Genomic DNA, 22,405 nt, shown 5'->3' with positions numbered 1-22,405 from the left:
GGCCGATGACTCCCGCAGCCCCTTGCAATGTTCGTGCGGTGACGTTGTGTGATGCAATCGATGATGCTGATCCATCACATACTCTGACAGCTGCAAAAATAACCCTAAGCTGTTGTTTAACCTCCAGCTGAGCATCCCCAGCCTGGCCCGGGAGTTCCTGCTCTGTGCTGGGAGGGAGCCCAGCCCCACCAGGGGGACAGAAGTGCCATCCCTGGGACCAGGGGAAGTTCTGCAGGACATGAGCAGCTCACTGGTGCCAGCAACACAACCCAATGCTGATTTCAACAAATTAAAATCAGGAATACTTCAAATGGCTCATTGCTTGTTGATAACCTCTCTGGGGGTGCTCTCCCTTCCCCTTGTGATTCCAGGCACGAACTGAGAGTAAAGGTGTTATTAGGGGACAATTACCAAATCACCAGTGAAATTGGAAATGTGAGGGTTTGAGAGGCACAAACCAAAATGTCACCCTCAAATGCCACCTTCTGCCACTGCTCTCCAGTGCCTGAGTCCCACGGGGCACATCATCAATGCCAACACCCCTGAGGGTGCCCAGCAGCCCCCAGAAAGGCTGGGAGGTCACATGTCCCTCCCCTCTCTCTGTGCCCACCCTGGGGCTCCTGTCCAGGCCCAATTCTCCTCCTTCAACACGAAGTACTTGGCAATGAGCAAATACCCAGAGCCTTGTGGAGTGTGGCAGGATGGCACGAAGAGCTGCCCCACTCCCACACCTGCCCTGGCATTTCCTTATGGTTCTGCACAATAAAACACTACCATTGCCAAAGATCTGACGTGGGAATGGCTCAGCCCTCCTCTGCTGCCCACCAGCACGAGGTTTGTCTGCAGACTGTGGTGTCCAGAGATAAGAGAAAGGCAATATCTGAGAAAATCATCACGTGCTATAACCCATCCAGCAGCCACGATCCCTCCTCCTGCCTCTGCCCGCTAGGACTGTGAAAAACCCCACTATGTTCCAGCACAGTCACTCACCAGTGAGTGAGGGATTCCTGCAAGGGGCAGGGGATGAGTGAAGCCCAGCGGTCCTGACACGTCTCAAAAGGGACCAAAAGCCTGCTGTGAGAAGACCCTCCACTCCTTCTCCTCTGGGCAAGTGATCATAGAATCACAGAACCCCAGAATGTTTTGGGTTGGAAGGGACCAAAGGACATGGGACAGTTCCAAGCATGCAGCACACCCTGGCCTGGACTTTTCCTCTTGAAGACACTGTTAATTACCTGCTGCAGGTAGATGGCTGGAAGGTCACACCAGTGTAGAATCAGAACATTGCACAGCATCCCCGGTGTCCCGGGCTGACCCAGCGGCTGGGACACGAGGGGTGTTTCACAGCAGGGTTGTGTAACAGGTCTGGGAACGGGACGCAGCCCCTGCTCCTCCTCGGCTCCTCCCCGCGCCGCAGAGCTGTCAGCACACACACGCCGGGGGAGAAGGCACCCGTTGTCACCCCGGCACTGTCATTCTTTATCACAGCAGGTGTCTTCTTAATCAGAGCCTTTATCTCGAGCTGCCAGTGCCACACTCCCCGAGCGAGCCACGGCTCCTCACAGCCTGCGTGGGACTGAGCAGAGCTCCTGGGTCCTCACCCCAAGGAAAGCTACCCAAAACCTCTGGAGCTGAGCCTGAAGAGTCAGCCAAAGCAAACCCACCCAAGAACCCTCAGGAAGGACATGAAACCCCCCCCTCCACACCAAGCACTAACCCAAAATGCAGCCACCAGCTCCAGGAATCTGATTCCGAGGGTCATTTGAAAGACTGAAGCGGGTTGTAGATGTTGTAGCCCAGCAGCAGCCCTTCCTCACAGGAGCAGGGCAGTGGGCAGGAGCCCTCCTTTCCCAGTGGGGAGTGGAGCAGCAGGCAGGAGCCCACCCTTCCTGACAGGGAGTGGGGCAGTGGGCAGGAGCCTCCCCACCTCCTCCAACATCACAGACGTGTGGAGAAAGCCCTCGCTGAGCACACAACACTGCTCCCTCCTCACCTCCCCAAGGGCACTTCACAGGGACTCTGTACACAGGTGGGCACCTTGGATTAACCCACCCCCAGCTCGTGTCAGTGCCCTGTTAATGACAGTGGATACTGGGCAGCTGCATCCTGCCAATGCTGTGAGTCAGCCAGTGACACTCATCAGCAGGTGAGGCAAGGATGAACCCCCCACACAGGTGGGACCCCTTGGGCAGGGCAGCAGGTGAACCAACCCTCCCTCCCCCATACTTAGGGGTTAGTGCATTTATGTAATTTTAAGAGCATTTTTGATTTTCCCCAAAAAGGAGGTTAATGTCTATTTATGAAGTGCACACTGTGTTCATTAAAAATCCATGGTGAAACCCATGTGAACAGGAACCATGGAGACATGAGAAGCACTGAGGAAGCTTAATGCCTCAGCTGCCTCACCTCCCTCACCTCACCTCATCCCAAAAGGCTGAGCATCACAGGTCTCTACCCCTGGCCCTTCACCCTGAGTCACTGTGCCACAGCACAGCATGGCCCAGGGAGGCTGTGCCAGTGGGCACAGGAGGGTCTTCACCCTGTGGACCCATGGTCACACTGCTGGCAGACTTTTCCAGATCCATGTGAGATGAACGCTAATGAATCCACCTGGTCTCACCTTACAAAGGGCAAAATTCGTGCTGAGAGAAGGGATTTACCAAAGGCCAGGTAGCTTTCGGTAGCAGAACTGGGCATCTCTCCCTGCTCCCTGGCTGCTCCAGCAAACATCAGCACTGGCACCTCCCGGCCAGTCCCCTTCTCCCTGAGGACCAGAGGATCCAGCATCCATCCGTGGGCATCCTCCCCAAACCACAGCTATCCCCAGCCACCAGCCCCAGCACCAGGGCTCGCAGCCTTCATTAGCCAGCCCTAATTATTTACAGCCTGCGTGGAGCTGGTGACCTTGCATGGGAAAAAACCCACTTGAGCCTCATTCAAATTCAGCCTTCCACCTCTATTACACGGGAACAGCTCTGGAGATGACAGGCTCTGCACCACGCCTATGCAGCAGTAAAATGCCTCTTTCTGAGCTGTTCACAGCATACATTTTACTCATCACGTGCTGCTCGCAGGCAGTGAGGGAACCAGCTCTCTAACCCACCCCAGAAGTCGTGATTTTTGCCCAGAAAACACTGCAGCCTCCCAGGAGGGTGAATTTTGCACCCTGTGCACAAAGCAGAGCTGGTGGCAGCGAGCTGAAGCGCAGCTCCACCCCGGACACTCTCCAACCAGCCGTGGAGCCGAGGAACGGCTGCCTGGGGCCACGGTGCCAGCTGGCAGTGGCACGGGACCCTCGGAGTCCAGAAGGATTTTTATGGCTCGTGGCATTTGGCCACGTGCCACAAGGACGTGGGTCTGGAGCAGCCCGAGGGTCCAGCCAGCCTCATTTCCATCTCCATTAGAGGACAGTAATTCACGTTTATCCAGCACATCCTCCACCAAGGCAAGGCTCAGGGATTCCCCAAGTCTGAGCTGTGCCTGGATACCGTTCATACCCGACCCCTCGCAGAGCCCCGTGCCCAGGGCACGTGTCCAGTCCCATGTGAGTGCAGTGCCAGTGCCAGGCATGGGGGCTGTCCCTGCTCTGTGCTGTCTTGGCAGAAAGGCTCGCTGGGTGTCAAACCTGCAGCCTGGTGATTCCACCAGGGGGTCTCAAACAGGTAACTGGTCCCTCTCCACCTTCATCCATCACCTCACCTTTGGTGCCTCCATCACATCACACCCTCTGCTCCCATCACACAGGTTAACTCGACGCCTCCCAGCTCTCAGGTAACGAAGAGCGAATAACCCCTCTCCACCACCTCCCCAAACCTGCCTGGCTGTACAGACCAGCCCTCTATCACCTCCAGCCCACGCTGATGGTCCCCATCCGTGGATTCCTGCTGGCACAGCTGCCATCCCTGGGCTCTCCTTGCCGTGGTGCTGGAGCCAGCAGGCACCCCTGGGCAGAGCCATGGTGGCATCGGGGCAGGGGGCCATGCCAGGGGTGGTGGGCCAGTGGGCTGGGGCAGGGTGGTCAGTGTGGCCACAGAGGGCAGCCTGGCAGCCACAGCCACACCATCACCAGCGCTGGCACCGAGCTGGACCGAGCACTGTGGAGAAGGGCTCGATGGCTCGTTGGGGTGTTGATGAGAATCTATCACAGACACCGACCAGACAGAGGAACAGGATGAGCAGCTCCTTAAATACCTGCCTGTAATGAGTAGCGAGAAAAAGTGCTCCATCATGGGTGATTGCAATCTCAGGGACATTTGCTTGGCGCTTTTAAAAATTAAAGATAATAACTTTCTAACAGAAACAATCTTGCTGTCACCTTGGGGAAATTCTCTGCTTGGCCTCACTCAGAGGGCTGAAGAGCTGGAGGCGGGGGAAGAGCTGGTGGCTGGCCAGGGCAGCCGCTTCCAGCCCAACTTAATGCCTCCGCTCAGCAGAGCCAAAAACCAGCCAGACAAAACCAACAGGGGAAAATTCAGGAGCAAAGGCAGGTGCCTCCCTGCACCTCACGCCTCTGCTAGGCCTGCTGAATGGAAAACTGAACAAAAAATTAAAAATCAGGGATTTAGATATGGGAAGTAGCAGGACACTCACGTGGTCGATGGGAGAAGCTGATGGAGTCAGATAAAATAAACCTGTAACCAAAAGGTCAAGGAAAACAAGGAGGTCTCCTGAAGGTGTAAAATACCACCAGATCATGACAGGGCAACTGTCAGTCATGGAGCAGAAGTGACACATTATTATTTATTCATTAGATACTTCTGTTCTGTACTTGGAGACAAATAGGCTCCTGTATTCCAGCAGGAGCTGGGGGGATGCTGAACAGCGACTGCGATGTGTAAACATGGAACTGGGAGGACTAAAGAACTTCCTCCCAGGAGCATTCAGAGAATAGGCTGAGAAGGTTTCTGAAGATCTAAAATGGATTTTAATAAGCCTTGCAATTCTGTTGAATTTCTAGAAGATGAGAGAAGTTGGTTTAATGCCAGGAGCGGTGGGATGGGCAGTGGCAGGAGCTGTGTACCTGGCACTGCCCGTGGGTTAGCAGAGGTGGGAACTGTGGATGAGGAAAATGTCAAACAGCCTTGTGGAAAATAGATTAATCAAAGTTCATAAATTTTTCTTGATACGGTTACAAATTAAGTTGATAAAGGAAGTCGGTGACATAATACATTTAGAGTTCCACAGGGTATTTGATTTAGCTCTCCTGAAAAACTTAAAGACCTGTATTACACAGAATCAACAGTGCTTTATTAATGGGACTGGGAGCTCACAGAGACAGTCCCTGTCATCCGAGGGATGTTCCTGCACAGCATCACCTGTTACCAGAACAGTGTTGAACTATGACAACATCTTTGTTGACAGTACTGAAGAAAACATGAAATAATTGCGGGTGAAAGAGGGGAAAGGCAGAGGAAAGACTGATGGGGATATTAATGAAAAAGGGAGCCAAATTTGGGCAGCTCAGTACCACGGGATCATTCAGCAACAGCCATCTTTATACAGTCAACTCCAAGGATTAACAGCGAAGAACCAGGAGAGCAGGTTCCATTTTGCGGGGGGAGGTGATGCTCAACCACACAGGATGGGCCGGGCGCTGGGGTGGGAACTCCCTGTGAGGGGCTGCAGCCAAGGGGGCTCAGGTGACCTGCAGGTGAGCAGCCAGAGTCACAGCAGGCAGGATTAATGACAAACAGCTGCATGACTACGGGACAACTGGGTATCAGAGATCATTCCTTATGCTCAAAGAAGTTTGACGGACCCTCCACCCACCACACACCCTGAGCCACACAGGAGCTGCAGGGCAGGTGTAGAAATAACTGGGCAGGCTCCTGAGGGCTGTGGGGTCAGCTGATGACACCCACAGTATTATGTTTCAATCTAGACAGGATCCCTCCGAAAAGACCAGCCCCAAGCAAGGCTCTCCAGGCTTGGCAGGGAGGAACTGCCAGTTGGCAAAGGCCACGCTGGAGCTGCTGTGGGGGACACTGGAGGGGCCAGGATGGGTCCAAGGGGGACAGTTTGGCTGAGGAACAGCTCTGGGACATAAGATGTCTGTCTCCTGCAAACCAGCCTGCATCCCACCCCAGAAGGATGCAGGATGCTGAGCATCCTCCATGAGGGAGGCAGGCAGAGCAACGCTTGGCCTCCTCCAGAAATGACAGAGCACTTTATTCTGATGAGGGAAATGAGGGAGGAAAGAAAAAGTACCACATCGCCTTAAAATATGGTATTTTGAGAAGCCTCGGCCAAATCCTCCTGCTCCTTTTGCCTGTTTCAGCTCCGCATGATGCCATGGAGCCAGTCCCAATCTACACCACGCAGCAGGGAGGACACGGAGCCTCCCTGCATTTAATGATGCTGCATTTAATGATGCTGAATTTAATTAAGTTTGATGAAAACCAAAGTTCTTTTACTTTCTTAAAAAACACCACCAGCCTAAGCAGCTATTTCTCAACTTCAGCTCTCTCCTCAAAGTGCCATGTCCGTCCCTCCTTTCTGACAAAGCAGGAACAGAGGAAAACAAGTGACGCTGAAACAGCAGTGGGGACAGACACCGACCAGCGCTGGTCACGCCTGAGTGGGACACACGAGAGGACACCTGCTAAGGGTTTGCATATTGTAAAAGCAATAATTAGGATCCAAATGCTGCGAATCCAACCAGTCTATCCCAGCCCAGCAGTCTCGGAACACCTGCCTGGGCTCTACATATTGAGTCAACCGCTAATTTGCGTTTCCCAGTGTGGGTGTCTCTCCATGGGTCTGCAGCGGCTTCATTCAAGATTTATCTGCTCTCGCCGATGGGCTTGTGATGCTCACGTGGTGCAGCTCCCACGCAGGCGCTGCGCCGGGGCTGACACGGATGCACAGAGCCGGCACTCACGTCGGGCAGCTTCGGGATCTGCCCCGCGCCCAGCCGGGAGAGCCACTGGGGCTCCACACTTGATTCCTCCCTCCCTACACACACTAAACCCCTGTTAGCGGGGGAAAGTTCAAGGCTGAGGTGGTTCCCGACGGGCACAGAGCTCTGCTCAGTGCTAAGAGCATCTTCTGCACCGCAGAAGAACCGGTCCCTCCAATCGATCGAGCTCGGTCCTGGCACAGGGGGATGAAGCCTCTGTCCCTTTTTCAAACCTGGTACAGTGAGTGCACAGAAAACAGGAGGCAGCGAGGCCCTGCAGCAGGGATCACACAGGACCTGCTGCATGTATCAGGTACAGGGCTCAGCCCCCAGCGCTGCACTGACCATCCCCAGCTGGGGGGTTCTCAGGCCCTGCTGCTGCGCGGTCCTTCCCCCGTGCCAGCACGTGAGCTCTGCACAGCTCTGCTGGGCAAGTTTTCCCTTCCCAGCATTGCACCAGTTAACAGCCTGCGAGGCACCAGTTAACAGCCTGCGAGGCACCAGTTAACAGCCTGCGAGGCACCAGCGCGCTCCTCCCGCACAGCCCAGGAGGGTGACGAGCAGCCCTGTCACGTCCCCCCAGCACCATCACAGCCCCGTGTGTTCCCCCAGAGTGCAGGCTGGGACCCTCCCTGCCCTGCCACCGACTGTGTGCTGCAGCCCCCTGCAGCCCCACTGCCACCCACGCCCACACACAGGGGTTGACAGAGCCCATGTCCAGCGCGAGGCCTCGGCTGTGCCGCAGGGATGGCACCGCAGGGATGGCACCACAGGGATGGCACCGCAGGGCTCCCGCTCCCACTGCCACCACAGCAGCTGCCAGAGCACCAACACAGGGTAGGACGTGGAGCTGGGAGCACTGAACCCATGGTGAGCCCATGCCCTGCTGCTCTCAGCCCCACACCTGGGCTCAGGGTGACGGGCTGTGATCCAGCTCCAAGCTCTGCCATGGTGCTGCCAAGCCCTTTCCGAGTGAGCTGTGCCCAGGGGAGCGGGGCCTCTCTGGCTCCTTCCAAAGCAGTGATTGATCACAGTGAGGGAAACATAAAACATTGGCTGGAAAAAAAAATACAGCTAGCAAACCCAAGAATTTTGGAAATTACTCATGCCTCCAGCAATTCCATCTTTCACAGCCCTGGCTCCTGCCTCCTTGGCTCCCTCAGCCCAAGAGGGGAGACAGATTATCTCAAATTATTTATTACAGAATTAGAGCATGATCCAAACCCTCCTTGAATCAATAAGAAAGCTCCAACTGACTTCACCGGGTTTAGGACCAAGCACCAGGAAGAGACCGGGTATTTCTGCATCCATGGCCATGACTCACCGAGAACTTTCCAACGTGGAGGAGCAGTTTGGCGTCGTGGCTCGTCTGCCCCCACCATTGGAGGGGTCACTCCTGGGCTGGGGGAGCCTGATGCCCCTGGAGCCCCACAGGACAGTGGGGCAGGTCCCCTCGAGCACACAGCACACCCACTGCTGCCACTAATTTTAAAAGTTAGGGCCCAGAGTGATGCCATCAGCCATTTTTTTGCTGCGCAGGTACCAGCACCTGGCTCTGTTCAAGCTCATCTTTGAGCACAGCCCATGGGTGCTCAGAAACACCTCAACCAGCAGCTTTGGGGCAAAACTGCCCCAAAGTGTGGCCTGTGCTGCAGGAGGGCAGCAGCTGCCAGGGCCTTGCCAGCCAAGCACCGCTGTGGGAGGGAGGCAATGGGGCAAAGCAGTGAGGCCAGGCAGGCAAGACAACGTCCGTGAGGCAGCCGTGGTGGGGCAGCCCAGCCCTGAGGCAGCTGTGGTGGGGCAGCCTGGCCGTGGGGCAGCCCAGCCGTGGGACGGAGGGACGAGATGCAGCTGGGCAGCAGCAGCCCAGCTTGCCCCACTCTGCCGCTCGGAGGGGAAGGGCTGGTTCTGGTGCTGGGGCTCAGCGATGACACCGCCTGGTGCGGTGTGTTTTCCGGTGACAGGGACGCGGTGCCCGTGCAGCCTTGGAGAAAGACAGCGGCAGCGGGGCTTTGCTCGCTCCCACTCCCACAGCCCCAGTCGGGAGAGGGACCTGTGGCCCCTCAGTCCGAAGCTCCCCGAGAGCATCCCCGGGCAGACACAGCGCGGCTGCCGCCGCCAGTGCCAGTGCCCGGCACGGGGGCGACCCCGCAGCCCCACTGCCCCCGGCCCCGCCACCCGCGTGGAGGAGCCCCCGCGAGCTTCCACCGCGGAGCGACTGCAAGTGCCCGGGAAAGGGAGCGGAGGGCGGCAGCGGGGGGCGGCGGGGCCGCCGGGCAGGGGGGATGCTGGGGTGGCCGGAGGATGCTCCGCTCGCCGGGGATCCGGCTCTGGGGTGGGGGGCCCCGCGATGCACCCCCTCCCCCGAAGTTTTGGGGCCGAGGGGGTCGGTACCTTCCAGGCAGCACGTCCTCCAAAGCCCCGAGTGGGTCATCACCTCCTCGTTCTTGCGGCTCGTGTCGTTGTCGCTCGTGGACTTAGTCCTACACACGCCGCGCGAGTAGAGCCAGTAGTCAGTGCCCACGGCGATGGTCATCAGGCTGAAGGCTGCGAAGGCTCCCACCGTGGTGACGAGCATCTGGACGCCTCTGTCACACATCCTCATGCTGCTTCATCCTCCGGCGGCGGCTCGCAGGGGAAGGGCCGGCGCCGCCGCCCGCCGCCCGCCGCCTCATGCCCCCGCGGCCGGCGGAGCGCCGGGGCCCCGCGGCGGCGCGGAGCGGGGCGGCCCGGCCCCGGGGAGCCCGGCAGGCATGGCCCGAGCGGAGCCCGCGGAGCGCAGCACCGAGCCCGGCGGAGCGGCTCCGCCGTGCGCTCCCGCCGCCTCTCCCGGCGCCTCCCCCGCGCCGCCCGGCCAAGGCAGCGGCGGGGGGCGGCGGGGGCGGGACCCGCGGGGGGCTGCGCCGCCGGGACACCGCCCCCCGCCCGCACCGACCGGCCGGCGGCGGGGACAGCGCCGGGGACCGGGACGGGGAGGGGGACGAGGGGACCGGGACTGGGCACCCACCCCGGGGTGCCGGAACTGGGCGGGGACCGGGGCTGCTCCGGGAACCCCACTCCGGGATGCTGAGATCGGGACTGCCCCGGCGGATCGGGAGAGAGACCCTACCCCAGGACACTCGGGTCGGGCGGGGGAACCCCACCGCTGGGTGCCGGGACTGATCGGGGACAGTCACAGTGACTGCCCCGGGGACCCCGCCCCGGGGCTCTGGGACCGTACCGGGACTGTAACAAGGGACCGCGACTGGGTGGGAATGCCCACCCCAGGGTGCCAGTACCGCAGACAGTCCCGGCAGACACCCACTTGCCGCAGCCCCCTGGCAAGGGGCAACCCGCGCCTCCCCCCCCCCCCCCCAGTCCGCACAGCACTGGAACTGCTGCACCGGTACCGGGCACCGGGTGGCATCTGGTGCGAGGGGCTGGGGGCCACACACCCACAGAGCAGACCCAGGGAGGGCACAGCCCCTGCCCACACTGACACAGGACTGTCCGTGCCCCGGGGACACGATATTTAACCCCTGCCCAAGCACCAATTCATCCCGAACATCCCTGATACCCACAACCCGCTCCTGAACCATTCCTACCAGTCAATCCCCCTGTCCACTTCCTCTCCACTGTCTCCTCATCTCCCTCAAACATTCCTCAGTCGGTTGCATGAGCCCATGACTCATACGACCTTTCCAACAAGCCCTAGAACACACTTACCTCTTGAATTCACAGTCCTGTGAGGGCCACGGGTGAGACGGGAAAGCGAATGATTTACGCGACGGCGTGTGCTTCCCCAGCCCTCATCTGTATGCACTCGCATGGAATTACTAGTTATTTACTCCAAAAAGGCAAACAGAAAATTATGAAGGTACCGAGAAATTAAGAACGTGAAAATTAAGTAGCTCCTCAACCTGAAATCACCGTCTGTGCTACTCCCCAGGCAGGATACGCTGATTGCTGCCCCGCCGCGCTCCCTCCCCGGCTTCCCGCTGGCTCCCGGCCGTGGATCACCCTGGTTCATTCCCTGCTTCCCCACGGCCCCGTGCCTGGTTCCCAGCTCAGGCTGGAGGCGGTGCAGCTCTGCCCAGGCTCTCTGGGCGCACAGCACCAGCTCCTGATTCTCAGCATTTCCATCCGGAGAGTGGCAGTGCTCCGTGGGCTGGGGGAGGACACAGCCCTCTGAGGAGTGTGAGGATGGGGCCACAAGGGCTGGGGTCAGCAGCACCCACCCAACCATCTTTCCTGTGCATTTTTGAGGAGGGGTTATCCCTGAGCAGTTCCTGGGACTGGTGCTGAAGCAGCACACAATGGTCACAGGTCACACCTTGGTGTCACAGGAGGCTGGACACTGAAATGAGCCCTGCACGTGGCTGCACTGGGACACTGGTCATAGAATCATAGAATCCCAGAATGGTTTGGGTTGGAAGGAATCTTAAAGCCCATCCAGTCCCACCCCCTGCCACGGGCAGGGAAAACTTCCACCAGCCCAGGTTGCTCCAAGCCCCGTCCAACCTGGCCTTGGACACTTCCAGGGATCCAGGGGCAGCCACAGCTTCTCTGGGCAACCTGTGCCAGGGCCTCCCCACCCTCACAGGGGAGAATTTCTTCCTAATAACTAATCTAAACCTCTCTTCTTGTAACTTAAAACCATGCCCCCTTGTCCTGTCACTGTCTGCCCGTGTAAGAAGCCACTCTCCATCGTTTCCAGAAGCCCCCCAGTCCTAAACAATCCCACGGGTACCACAAAGGTGGTTTGGGGCACAGTACAGGAAGAGCCCAAGTTTCCCTGGGGCATCTGCCTGAGCCGTGCCCGACGCCCCCATCCTGCCACCCCCGGTGCTCCCCCGCTCACCCCGCAGCGCGTGGGGCAGCGCCTGACGCAGCACCCCCAGCCCGCGCAGAGGCAGCAAAGATATCTCCCACCCACAGCTGAGGGGCTGCAAATTGCGTTGCAAGTGGGGGATTTTGCAGCCTTAATTGTGTTATTTTAACACAGCGTGTGTAGGTGTGAGCAGAGTGCACATGTACCGTTTCCTAGGCTTTGAACAAAGCGAGCTCAAACAGAAGCAAAGTCCGTGGCAGATCGTGTTGGCCCTTGTAGGGTTGGTGGTGGGGGCACCCTTGCCAAGCCCTGCACCCCTCTCGCTGCTCCATGGATGGAGTGTCAGCCCCGGGAGCAAGCTCAGAGCTCTGGAGCAGTTGCCCCAGGGTAGATTTGTAATGAACAAGAATTTGGGGACCCTGGTGTCCTGCTCTGCAGCTCAGACGGTGGTAGGCAGGGTCTCAGCCTGGCACCCTGCCCTGGGCACTCCGGGCTCCTCCAGCTCCTGCTCCATCACCTCTTGCTGTTCCCTGCCCTATCCATCGGCACCTACCTGCTCCTGGTCCCGGACCCTTCTGCACTGGGCAAAGTAGAAACAAATAACAACATCCAGCCCACACTGCAAAGACTGTATGACTCTTGCGAGAAGAAGGCTGTCCTTGCAGGTAAAAATGTCCTAACACAAGATCTGTTAGGCTTTGTCCTCCCAAATCCAGCCATGAAAGCTCTGCTGCATTTAAACTGGCAAAGTGACAGGAAGTAAGTAGTCAGAAATAATCCCTAGCTGGATTAGGTTTTTCCTTGAAGGAAGAGAGGCTGATAGAAGGCTAGTTTGGGTCATTAGCAATGCAGAGAGATGCTCCAGCCTTGCCTAGTCTTCACTTCATTTCCCTGCTCCCAGGGGCTGTGAGGGTATAAGGGCTCCAGAGCCTTTGACACATGTGTTCGTCCTTCCCCACTCCTACGAGGGGATTATTTATATCTGCACACTCTTTGGAAGTGCTGGGTGCAATCCACTGGCTCCAACAGGACTCCAGTGGGGAGGCTGGTGTGCCCCTGTGTCATGTGCTGCTGAGCTCAGTGGCGTTCTAGGAGTGACAAAGGGCAGTGATGCCACATGTGCCACCAGCCCTGCTGCTGGTGGCACGAGCTGGTTCACTCAGTGCGTGCTGGTGCAGTTCCCTCCCTGCTCCACAGTCTCTGCTGGACTTCCGACAGTTGAGTAGCAACAAAAATAGCAGGGGAGGAACAGAAATCCATTCTGATTAAGCCTCTTTATTCTGAGATGCAGAGGGAGCAGGGGTGGCTGTGCGTGGGCCAGCAGCAGCAGCTTCCGGGGACTGGGCGACCACACTGGCAGCAGCTGCGTGCCTAAACCCAGGTTATTTTGCCCACACTTGTGACATTCCATCAGCTTTTTTTTCCTCTGTATCGATGCGTTTTCAACAACTCCCTGACAGGAGGGTGTAGCCAGGTGGGGTCAATCTCTTCTCCCAAGTAACAAGACAAGAGGAAACTGCCTCAAGTTGCACCAGGAGAGGTTTAGATGGAATATTAGGGAGAATCTATTCACCAGCAGGTTGTCAAGTGGTGGAGTCTCCGTCCTTGGAGGGATTTAAAAGTCATGTCAATGTGGCATTTGGGGACTGGGGTTAGTGGTGGCCTTGGCAGTGCTGAGGGAACAGTTGGACTCGATCGTCTTAGAAAGCTTTTCCAACCTGAATGATTCCATGGTTCTTTGATTCCCTGGCAGACAAAACAAGCTGAGGAGAGGGAAAGGGATGACACAGGAGAGCAACCATTATGGCAGTGCCCCAGGGTTCCTCCAGCTGCTCTGGGCAGGTCAGCAGCTCCCCATCATCCCCATCCCAGGCTCTGTGAGGGAAGCCAAGAGAATCCCTTCCCCAAGGTCATACAAAGATCAGGCTGTGCATGGAGAATGCCTGCATGGGATGGGTGGGAAGGACAGACTATTACCAAAGGGATCTGTGGGCAGTGGTACCCCAGAAGCAATAAAAGAACAAACAGCAGAAGATTAAACCCCTTCTGTAGCCGGGTCCGGCCGGACCACGCTGAGCCACAAGGAAAGGTTCACTGCTGCTCCAGCCGCCACAATTTAATTGATTTGATTTAAATCCTTTGAAGAAGAAGTGGATAAGGAATAATGAGGCAAACAGGATTGTAATGCAAATGAAAGAGATGAAAGATGGCTTCAGGGAGACGCTCTTGAAGGTCAGCGCCCAACGCAGAGCTGCTCCTGGTCACTCACTCCGACGTTAATGAGGCTGTGTTTCCCTGGGTGCTTTGATGGATGGACGGACGGAGCAGGAGGCAGCACTGGGATGTCTGGCCTTTAATCCCCTCACTCTGCTCCGGGTGGATCATCCTCGCAGCCGTGGGGAGGGTTTTACCTGGCTGTCACAGGGACCGGGTTCCTGCTGCCCGTGTCACGCTGGGGAAGCAGACTTCCTAATCGGGTTTTTCCAGATACTCCAATGGAGGCTTGAACTTCAGAATTAATTAACTTCACTATCAAAAGCTGAGTCATTTGTCACAATGGTTTTGTCATTAGCTCCCATAATTAAGGAAAGTGTCACAAAACCAAATGTTTCACTTACACAAGCCAAGAGAAGCAAAGCTCAGGAGCGTTTCTGATGTGCTGAGAAAGGGCATGGCAGTGAATCTGGGGAGGGGCTCAACCAGGCACCCTGAAACCCTGCACTGGGGCTGAGGGGCACCTTCCTGGCATGGCTGGGGGCTGAGAGCAGCAGCAGAGGCAGCAGGGACTGGGGCCTGGAGGGGGGCGGACAGAGCAGGGCTGCCCAGTGGGAGAAGGGATGCTGGGGTACGTGGGCAATGCTGGGGTACATGGGCAGTGCTGGGGTACGTGGGCAGTGCTGGGGTACGTGGGCAGTGCTGGGGTACGTGGGCAGTGCTGGGGTACCTGGGCAGTGCTGGGGCTGGTTGAGCGGGGCAGTTTTCCCACCCCCAGGTGAATTGGGGTGGTTCCCAGTGACCACCTGCCACACCAGGTGGAAGAGATGAGGACATCTTACTGAAAGCTTAGCTGAAGTCCTCAGAGATAGGAGGAGAAGCCCTTCCCAACGCACTCACCAGCTTTCACACGGACACTTCCTAAAAAAGCAAAGTTCCTCGATGGAGAAAGGCAGGTACAAGCTGTGGAGCTCTCCTGGGAGCGAGCAGAGTGTGATGGTGCACTTGGCCAGGAACCCCCACGGGCCCTGGAGCACGTGCAGGCTCTGGGGGATCCCAGAGGATTGAGATCAGCTCTGCAGAGCTCTGATCTGCCCTCGCCTGCTGCCCCCTGACCTCGCTGCCAGACATGGTGCCCACAGAGGGGCTGCTGGGCACCCAACCCCCCAGTGCCACCAGCTCAGCCCCACAGCCCTGCACCAGCTACACAGCCTGGGAACCAGTGCTCACAGGGTGGTGAGAAGAGCCTCTGCAGCAGCATTAACCCATTAACTAGCAATTAACTGAAGATGCAAACAACCTGCACCTTGCCCTGCTCCCCCTGGTCCATCTGTACCTTGAAGTGGCAGCTGAAGGTCTCCACTCCAGGACCTGCACTTGGGCAGCTTCATCAGCTGATACTCTCCAGCTGTTCAGATATGCAGCTTTTTGACCAAAACCCTACAACTTCTCAGCATGCCAGGGCTCTGTAGAGCTCCTCCTGGTGACCCCGAACCCAGAATCCCTGGCTAGGACCCCTGGGCATGCCCAGCCACTGGCTCGCCCCTGGAGGCTCATGGGGAAAGAAGCCAAGCTCTCAGGGTTTCTTTAAAATTATATATTTTATTTTCTCATACATGCAGCAAATCGAATCAAGAGTATATGCCCATCTAAAAGGAGATCTTAATGAGAACCGTTTGACAACACACAGCAGGTAGTCTAGGATGTAGAAAAGTCATCAAATACTTGCAGGTGAAATCAAATGCACAAACACAAACTGTTCAACAATAAACATTTTTCTTTTTTTCCCCTTGTTTTAATTGCCACTTTGAATGTGATCAGAAATAAACAGCTCGGGTGACACTTCCATGCACAGATCCAGAGGCGTGTGGTCAGACAGGCTCACCTGCTCCTGCCACCCTGGGCAAGTCACAGAACTCAGCAGTGGGAGAGAGTTCCACCCTCCAGGTGCAATCCTAACCTTTGGAACAGCATGATCCTTGTGTTCTGTGCTAGAACTCCCCTGGTTCTTCCCTTAGATCAGAGCTCTGGGATTCACAACCATCAGAGCACATTGACTGCCCTGTGCTTGCTCATCTTCCACCCTTGAGGCTCTCTGTCTACATGGGTTGGCCACTGTGCAAACTCGCACTTATTTATTAAATGGATTAAATCAATCGATAACTGCTTGGGTGATGGGACCCAGCATGAGAAGGCTGCTCAGGGCTCCAGCCAGGGGAGGCAAGTGCAGCAGCAGGTCCCCAGCCCCATGCAAACAGAGCTGCACTGGGAGCAGGAGTGGGGCAGGTTTTGTGCACGGAGCAGCCACCGGCCAAGGTGGAACTGTCTGATCCATCCTGTCCCAGGGAAACCACCTGAGAGCCTGAACCCCACTTACCTGCAGCACTAGGATGTAATCCAGCCTTGCACAAAGTCAGGACTTGCCATCTTTGCAGTGCATGTCCTGCCCCCTCAGCCCTCCCCCTCTGCCACTGGCAGGACCCTGCTGCCAGTCCCACTGCATCCAGGTGGGACACCAGACCTGCACCCACTCCCCCAGCAGCAGCAAATGGCCAGGGGCACCCAGCAAGCCCCCCCTGCATCAGCGGGCTGAGGTGCCACCTCTGTCCCCCTTGAGCATCCTTCTCCTGCCTCACACTGTGCCCTTGTCCCCAGCACTGCTCTGACACACACACAGCAGTGGGGACACCATGTGCTCCAGGTATGGATTTACTGGTATGGATTTACTGGGCTTTCTCCATCATTAGAGCACCTGGGGATTGGTGAATGGGGCTCTCCTGAAACTCAGCTCTGAGCATCCTCCTGCAGCTCTGCTCTCCCCATCCAATAGTGAAGAATAAATCATCAAATTACAGTAAACAGTGACTCAACCCCTGTCACCCTGCCCTTCCTTGGAGGAGTCCACACAGATCTGAGCGTCTGTGCAGGGCCAGGCACATCCCATTACACGTTTCTCCACAGAAGAAACAGGTCATCTGGAAATAAACCTTGAAATAAGAGTTTGGCAAGCAGCAGAATGGACAACATCAGGAATAATGAAGGTATGAGCCCTGTGAAGAGGACCCAGCCCTTGCCAAACTCTCCCCAGAACATGGATCTCAATCCCAAAGCTGCCACCCAGGCTGCCTGGTGCCAGCCCTGGCTTCCCCACAGGTCCCCTCCAGGGCCACCCAGTTTGTTCAGTGTCCAGCAACGCCTGCTCCACACACGAGTGTCACCCCAACACAGACACAGAAGTCCTAAACAGAAAAGATGTGACTCTCCCCGCAGCAGCCCCTGCACGTGCCCACAGCCCCGGGGTGCCCCTCAGCCCTGGAGACCTTCCAGCAGCATCCTGGGCAGACCTGGGAGCGCCTTCAGAGCCGAAGATACGGAGATTAAAAACATTCACCACTGAAGTAATACTAATTCTGCAGCAACAGGTTTGAAGGTCACAGTAACGCACATGCTCTGCCATCAGCTGTGGGCTGCAGAGGATGGTGGGACGTCCTCGGGAACAGCGCCGGGCCCACGGGAGCCCTCACCAGCCCCCAGCCCCCCGAGCCTGCCTGGGCCTCTCATAAACACCCTCCTCCATCTGGCACAATTTGCAGTTTTTCTGGGTTTGGTTTGGTTTCCTCCAGCCCAGGGCAGGACCCGGGGCCGCGGGCTCAGCTCACGCCCCAGCAGGCACAGGACAGTGCCCGTGGCTGGTAACAGAGAGGACACCTGTCCTGGCACCGGGACATCGGCTTCGCTGCCCGCAGCCTTTGTTCTCAAGGAATCATCAAAAGAAAAGAAAATTTCCAAAGGTATAGCTTGATGTTTATAAAAGATCTAGAAGGAACTCCTCCTGACTGATAAAATCCCACCCCAATTCCCCATGGCATGGAGGAATGGCTGTGCAGCAGAACCGCTGCTGGTTCAGCAAACACACATGTGGGGGTTCTGCAAACCAGCCAGACCGGGCTGGGACGGGAGTGGGGACGGGGATCCAGAGGCCTCTGTGTGCCCAACAGCCAGAGCCACTGCCCAGCTTCTGATGGGCAGCCCCTGCCTGCCCCTGTCCACATCTGTCTGTCCCTGACCACCCCTGCCCGCTCTTGCCCACACCTACCTGCTCCTTCCTACCTGCCCCTATCCACTCCTGCCCTCATCTGCCTGCCCTTGCCCCTGCCTGTCCATTCCTGACCTCCCCTGCCTGTCCATTCCTGACCTCATCTGCCTCCTTCTTTCTCCACCTGCCTGCCCTTGCTACTATCTGCCCCTGCCCACACCTGCCTGCTCCTACCTGCTCCTGCTTGCCCTTGTCCCCTCCTGCCTGCTCCTGCCTACCCCATCCTACATCTGCCTGCTCCTGCCTCCACCTTCCCACTCCTGACCACCTCTGCCTGCTCCTGCCTGTTGTTGTCCCCTCCTTCCAGCCCCTGCCCACCCCTGCCTCCTCCTGCCCACCCCTGCCCTCCCACACACCACGGCTCTGCCTCATGAACAGCTACAAAATTGTCTCTTCTCATTCATTTTTTTTTTTTTTTAAATGATGCAGAAGGTCCTGGATTACTGACTAAAACCCCCAGGAATTTTGGTGGAAATCAGGGAAATCAAGATGCTTGTGAAATCCATGGGTTTGGAGCCTGGAAGAGAATAGCAGAGGGTGTAAAGTAGAAAAGTTTCTGTTATAAATAGCCCTCAGTGCAGCCCTTTGGTCTTGGGCGTGTTTTCAGTTGGTAAATTGTAAACCGAGAATATAAATGTGTTCTGTTTTGGTAGAATATTAATATCCTTTACAGAGCTGTTACATCTCGACAGTGTCTGCGAAAGATTTACGCGAGTGCTGACAGAGCGTATCAAAACTGCAAACTGTTCCAGATGTTACAAAAAACCCCCCACCTTTCACTTAGAAAAAGATTTGCTCTGATTTACAAGAACTGGCATGGGATTGGTTTGGAGTCGTAATGCCCGAGCACGGGGAAGGCGGATGGTGGGGGAGGACACTCCAGAGAGCCGGGCTGACCCTATAGACAATGCATTGAAAAATATAGGTCTATAAGCAGATTTTTCCACACTGATCAAATGTATCCATGTCTTGAACAAAAGGCTCCTCTAAGACAAGCTCACACTCATTGCAAGCTTCAGCACAACGCTTTAAGCGATCAACCATGCTTAGCATTCCACAGCAACGCTTTGGGAGTAGCTGGGTCACTGGGATCTCAGCATTCCACTGCAAAAATTACAGAGACTGTAGCAATTTGGTATATTTCTGTTTGAAAACTCTATTAGTCACCACCAACTATAGTTCCTAGAAGTATCACTGATCGGTAACTGGCACCCCGGACACCTCCGGCTAGGGAAACCAAGCTAGCGAGTGGCACGGACATGGAGAGGCCTCCTAGGAGAAGCGGTCGGCGTGTGTGGCGGGAGGGAATGTGTGTCTGCACTGCTAATCCCGGAAGACTAGTGTCGGTATGTACAAGGCGACCTGGAGTTGGGACAGCGAGGAGAGGGCTGGCACCGCGACTACACGTTAATGACAAACTCGGGGTTAGTGTAGGAGAATCCAGCAAACTCGTTCTGGTCCAAGTTCATGATGAAGAGTTTATCCGTGGGCGTGAGCTCCACCGGCTGCCGGGTGAACTCTTTGTCGAAGTTGGAAGTGTCGCGCTTGTCTTTCTGTTAAACGGAAAGCACAGAGTTAAACTGGGAAAGGACTGAGCCAGCGAGCAAGAGAGCATGGCAGCACCCAGGGGTCGTGGCAGCACCCAGAGCTGCACAGCCATGGGAGCTGTGCTGTCCCCAGGGAAGCCGTGCTGTCCCCAGCACTCCACATTCCACACCAGTTTCTCAAGCTGCCACCGATGAGGAACTCACCGCCCTGTACAAAAGAAGCAGCCCCACACCACCAGCAAGAAGAGAAGAAAACCAGTTTAACAGGCCTGGAACACACAACCGGGACACAAAGGGACACACGAGAGCTGAGGGTGTTGGGGAGGGAGCACCCCTCCTCTCCTGTTCACTGTGAGAGAGAACACAGAGCAGTTCTTAGCATGCAGAACCCCCACTGCAACCAGAGCTTGGCACCGCACAGGAGGAAGGAGCCTGGAGGAAGCAACATGCCTCAAAACAATCGGTACAATGTTAAAATTTAAACAAAATAATCAGCTGTGAGAGCTCTTTCTGCTTTAAGCTCAGTTTTTGAATGATGTCATGATATGGTGTTAACCAACACTGGTTCATTGATGGAGGATGTGATTTGCTCCAGGGTTGTACAGGGAAAACACACAGCACTTCAAAACCTCCAAGAAGGAAAATTCCACATAGGCAACCTTTTCTCCTTTTAATTTCATAAGAAGAACCACTTTGCAGCTACACCCAAGCCAAAAAAGGGAAAAAAAAGGACGTTAGTGTCAGGATTAGCGCTGGGAACCTGCTATCAGCACTGCGGAGCCAGCGCTGGCAACGCGTGGGCTGGTTTTCTAAACCCGTGTGGATCAGAGACCGCCTGGCTCAGGGGTGTCCCACTGTGGGAGGTGACAGGGCCGTGGCTGAAGGGGTGACTGAGCACTGAAGGTACAGAACAAGCACCCAGGGTCCTTCATCCACAGCAATGGGAGGTGGGGGGACATCGGCAGCCGGGAAACTGGCTCTGCTTTGCCTCATTACTAAAGCCAACAGGGACAAAAGATCTTCTCCATCCCTTCTTCCATATCTCTGCATAAGAGAGACCCCAACACTGCGCTGGAGGTGACCTTCCCCTCCTATGACACCGGCAGGACCCTGTCACAAATTCAGTGCCTCGCAGAATCCTGCAATATATTTTTTTTCATTTTTCCCACAGTTTGCCTTTGAAGGGGGCCCTGCTCTGCTGCACCAGGATTTCCAACCCTGGGTTAATCTGTCAGCTCGAATGAGAAAAAGAACTGTGGGGGTCCTGCAGGTCCCACATCCCACCCTGCTCCCCCCACCTCCTGCTGCTGTCCTGGTGAAGGACCTGGCAGCCGAGATGCTGTGTTCTCCCTGCAGCCCCTCTCGTTCCAGCAGCTGCCACTGTCCCAGAACTCTGGGCAGAGCCATCGGCATCTTCCTGCCTCAAGCAGGAGCATGGCCAGGACACGGCACAGAGAGAGGTTCTCCTGCCAGCCCCAACAGGCAAGGAGCAGCACAGCACAGCTGCAGTCAGACCGAGCCTCGGGAGATGAGCCAGCAACGGAGCACGACCTACAAGGGTACTCAGAGACCCCACTCATCACAGGAGACATCCCATCAGGATGGCTTTAGCCTGGTGGGAGGAGGATCAGAGAGAGGCAAGGGTGATGCAGAGGAGACGAGGTGGGAAGAAAAACAGGGCTGGATGGAGCTCAATGAGCAAAGAGAGAAAAGCCAGGAGAAGAGCCGGGACGTGGCTGTGCCATCAGGACTCAAACACGTGGTGAAGCTCAGGGCAGGCACCGGTGTCTGTGGGTCCCAGACCGTCCTTGAGCCATCAGAGTCTCTCCAGGGCTCCACTCCCAGCACAGAGAAGGAAGAAGATGCAGATCTGGGGGCACAGAGCAGGAGCAGGGAAGGGCAGACAGGGTGAAGGAGCCGCCTTCAGGTGCAGAGTTCTGCAGGCAAAGGGTGAAGCAGTTGAAGCGCGAGGACAAGCCCACCTTGATGGCAGCAGGGTCCCCCCAGGGACGAGGGGCTGGGTGGTCCATGGCAGGTGCTGTCCTTCGCTGCAGAGGGGGTGGGCACGGGGTCCTTCCTGCACCCCAGCCTGTGTACAGGGAGCTGATGGTGGTACTGGGCTGCTGCTCCATTCCCAGAGGGATGCTGAACTGACCAAATGGTTCCTGAAGGCCACATCCATCCAAACCAACATGTGCCAGGACACCACCATCCTACCGAACCAGGAGCTTCTCCTGCAGAGGAACACTGTGGGATGCTGCAAAGGGGAATGACACATCTACACCTGCCACTGGTGCAAGTTGCCACCATGGACCCCAGCCCTCCAGAGTGCTCAGCCTGGGGGCCCTGGGGTGGGAAAAACGTCCTGCTGCTGCTTTTTGGCAGCAGAAAGCTCTGGAAAAGGCAGTGATGTGCCCTGGAGGGGGCTCAGTGCAGCCCACCCCCGTGTACTGCCCTCTCCAGCAGTCCCCCACTCCTTGGGGGCTCAGCTGGGAAGCTCTGAGTTCAGCAAAGTGGGGTTTGATGGTTTCTTACCTTGAATTTTGTCTGAATTGGTGGCAATTTGGCTTCTGTCAAGATGATGAACAGCCTGGGAACAGGCACAGAATGGCTGCATGGACCTGGTATGGAGAGAGAGGAGGGCAGGGGACACTCTGGGCTGAAAGTGCTTCCAGCAATGGGTGAATTGACTTTGGGAGGTGACGAGGAGCACAGTGGGACACCCTGGGCTCCCACTGTCCGGGCACAGCTGGCCCAGAGCAGTGTTTCTGCCTGGACCACAGGGATGGGAGTCCTCCCTATCCACTGCCCCTGAGCCCCTTCCCCATGGCAGAGCTCTG

General features: G+C 56.5%; 2 protein-coding genes across 3 annotated transcripts in view; both read right to left on the bottom strand.

Moving 5' to 3' along the window:
- The window catches only part of CACNG3 (calcium voltage-gated channel auxiliary subunit gamma 3), a 28,275-nt gene extending 17,343 nt beyond the window's left edge, over window positions 1–10,932 (bottom strand). Inside the window, exons 1-2 of one of the 2 annotated variants that reach the window (XM_032704428.1) lie at window positions 10,604–10,932; window positions 9,293–9,486 (exon numbers count right to left, since the gene is read on the bottom strand). In XM_032704428.1, the coding sequence (XP_032560319.1) occupies window positions 9,293–9,476 (184 nt within the window). In that variant the 5' untranslated portion in view covers window positions 9,477–9,486; window positions 10,604–10,932. Of the gene's footprint in view, window positions 1–9,292; window positions 9,596–10,603 lie in introns of those variants that run through there. The other variant, XM_032704427.1, reaches the window with a different exon arrangement.
- Window positions 10,933–15,508: 4,576 nt separating this feature from the next.
- PRKCB (protein kinase C beta) overlaps window positions 15,509–22,405 on the bottom strand; it is a 100,872-nt gene continuing 93,975 nt past the window's right edge. The window contains exon 17 of the mRNA XM_032704047.1: window positions 15,509–19,571. Coding sequence (XP_032559938.1) covers window positions 19,419–19,571 — 153 coding nt within the window. The 3' untranslated portion in view covers window positions 15,509–19,418. The remainder of the gene's footprint in view (window positions 19,572–22,405) is intronic.

This window comes from Chiroxiphia lanceolata, chromosome 16, assembly GCF_009829145.1.
Source record: "Chiroxiphia lanceolata isolate bChiLan1 chromosome 16, bChiLan1.pri, whole genome shotgun sequence".
Classification (NCBI taxonomy): Eukaryota; Metazoa; Chordata; class Aves; order Passeriformes; family Pipridae; genus Chiroxiphia; species Chiroxiphia lanceolata.
This window is presented reverse-complemented; position numbering and strand designations above follow the sequence as displayed.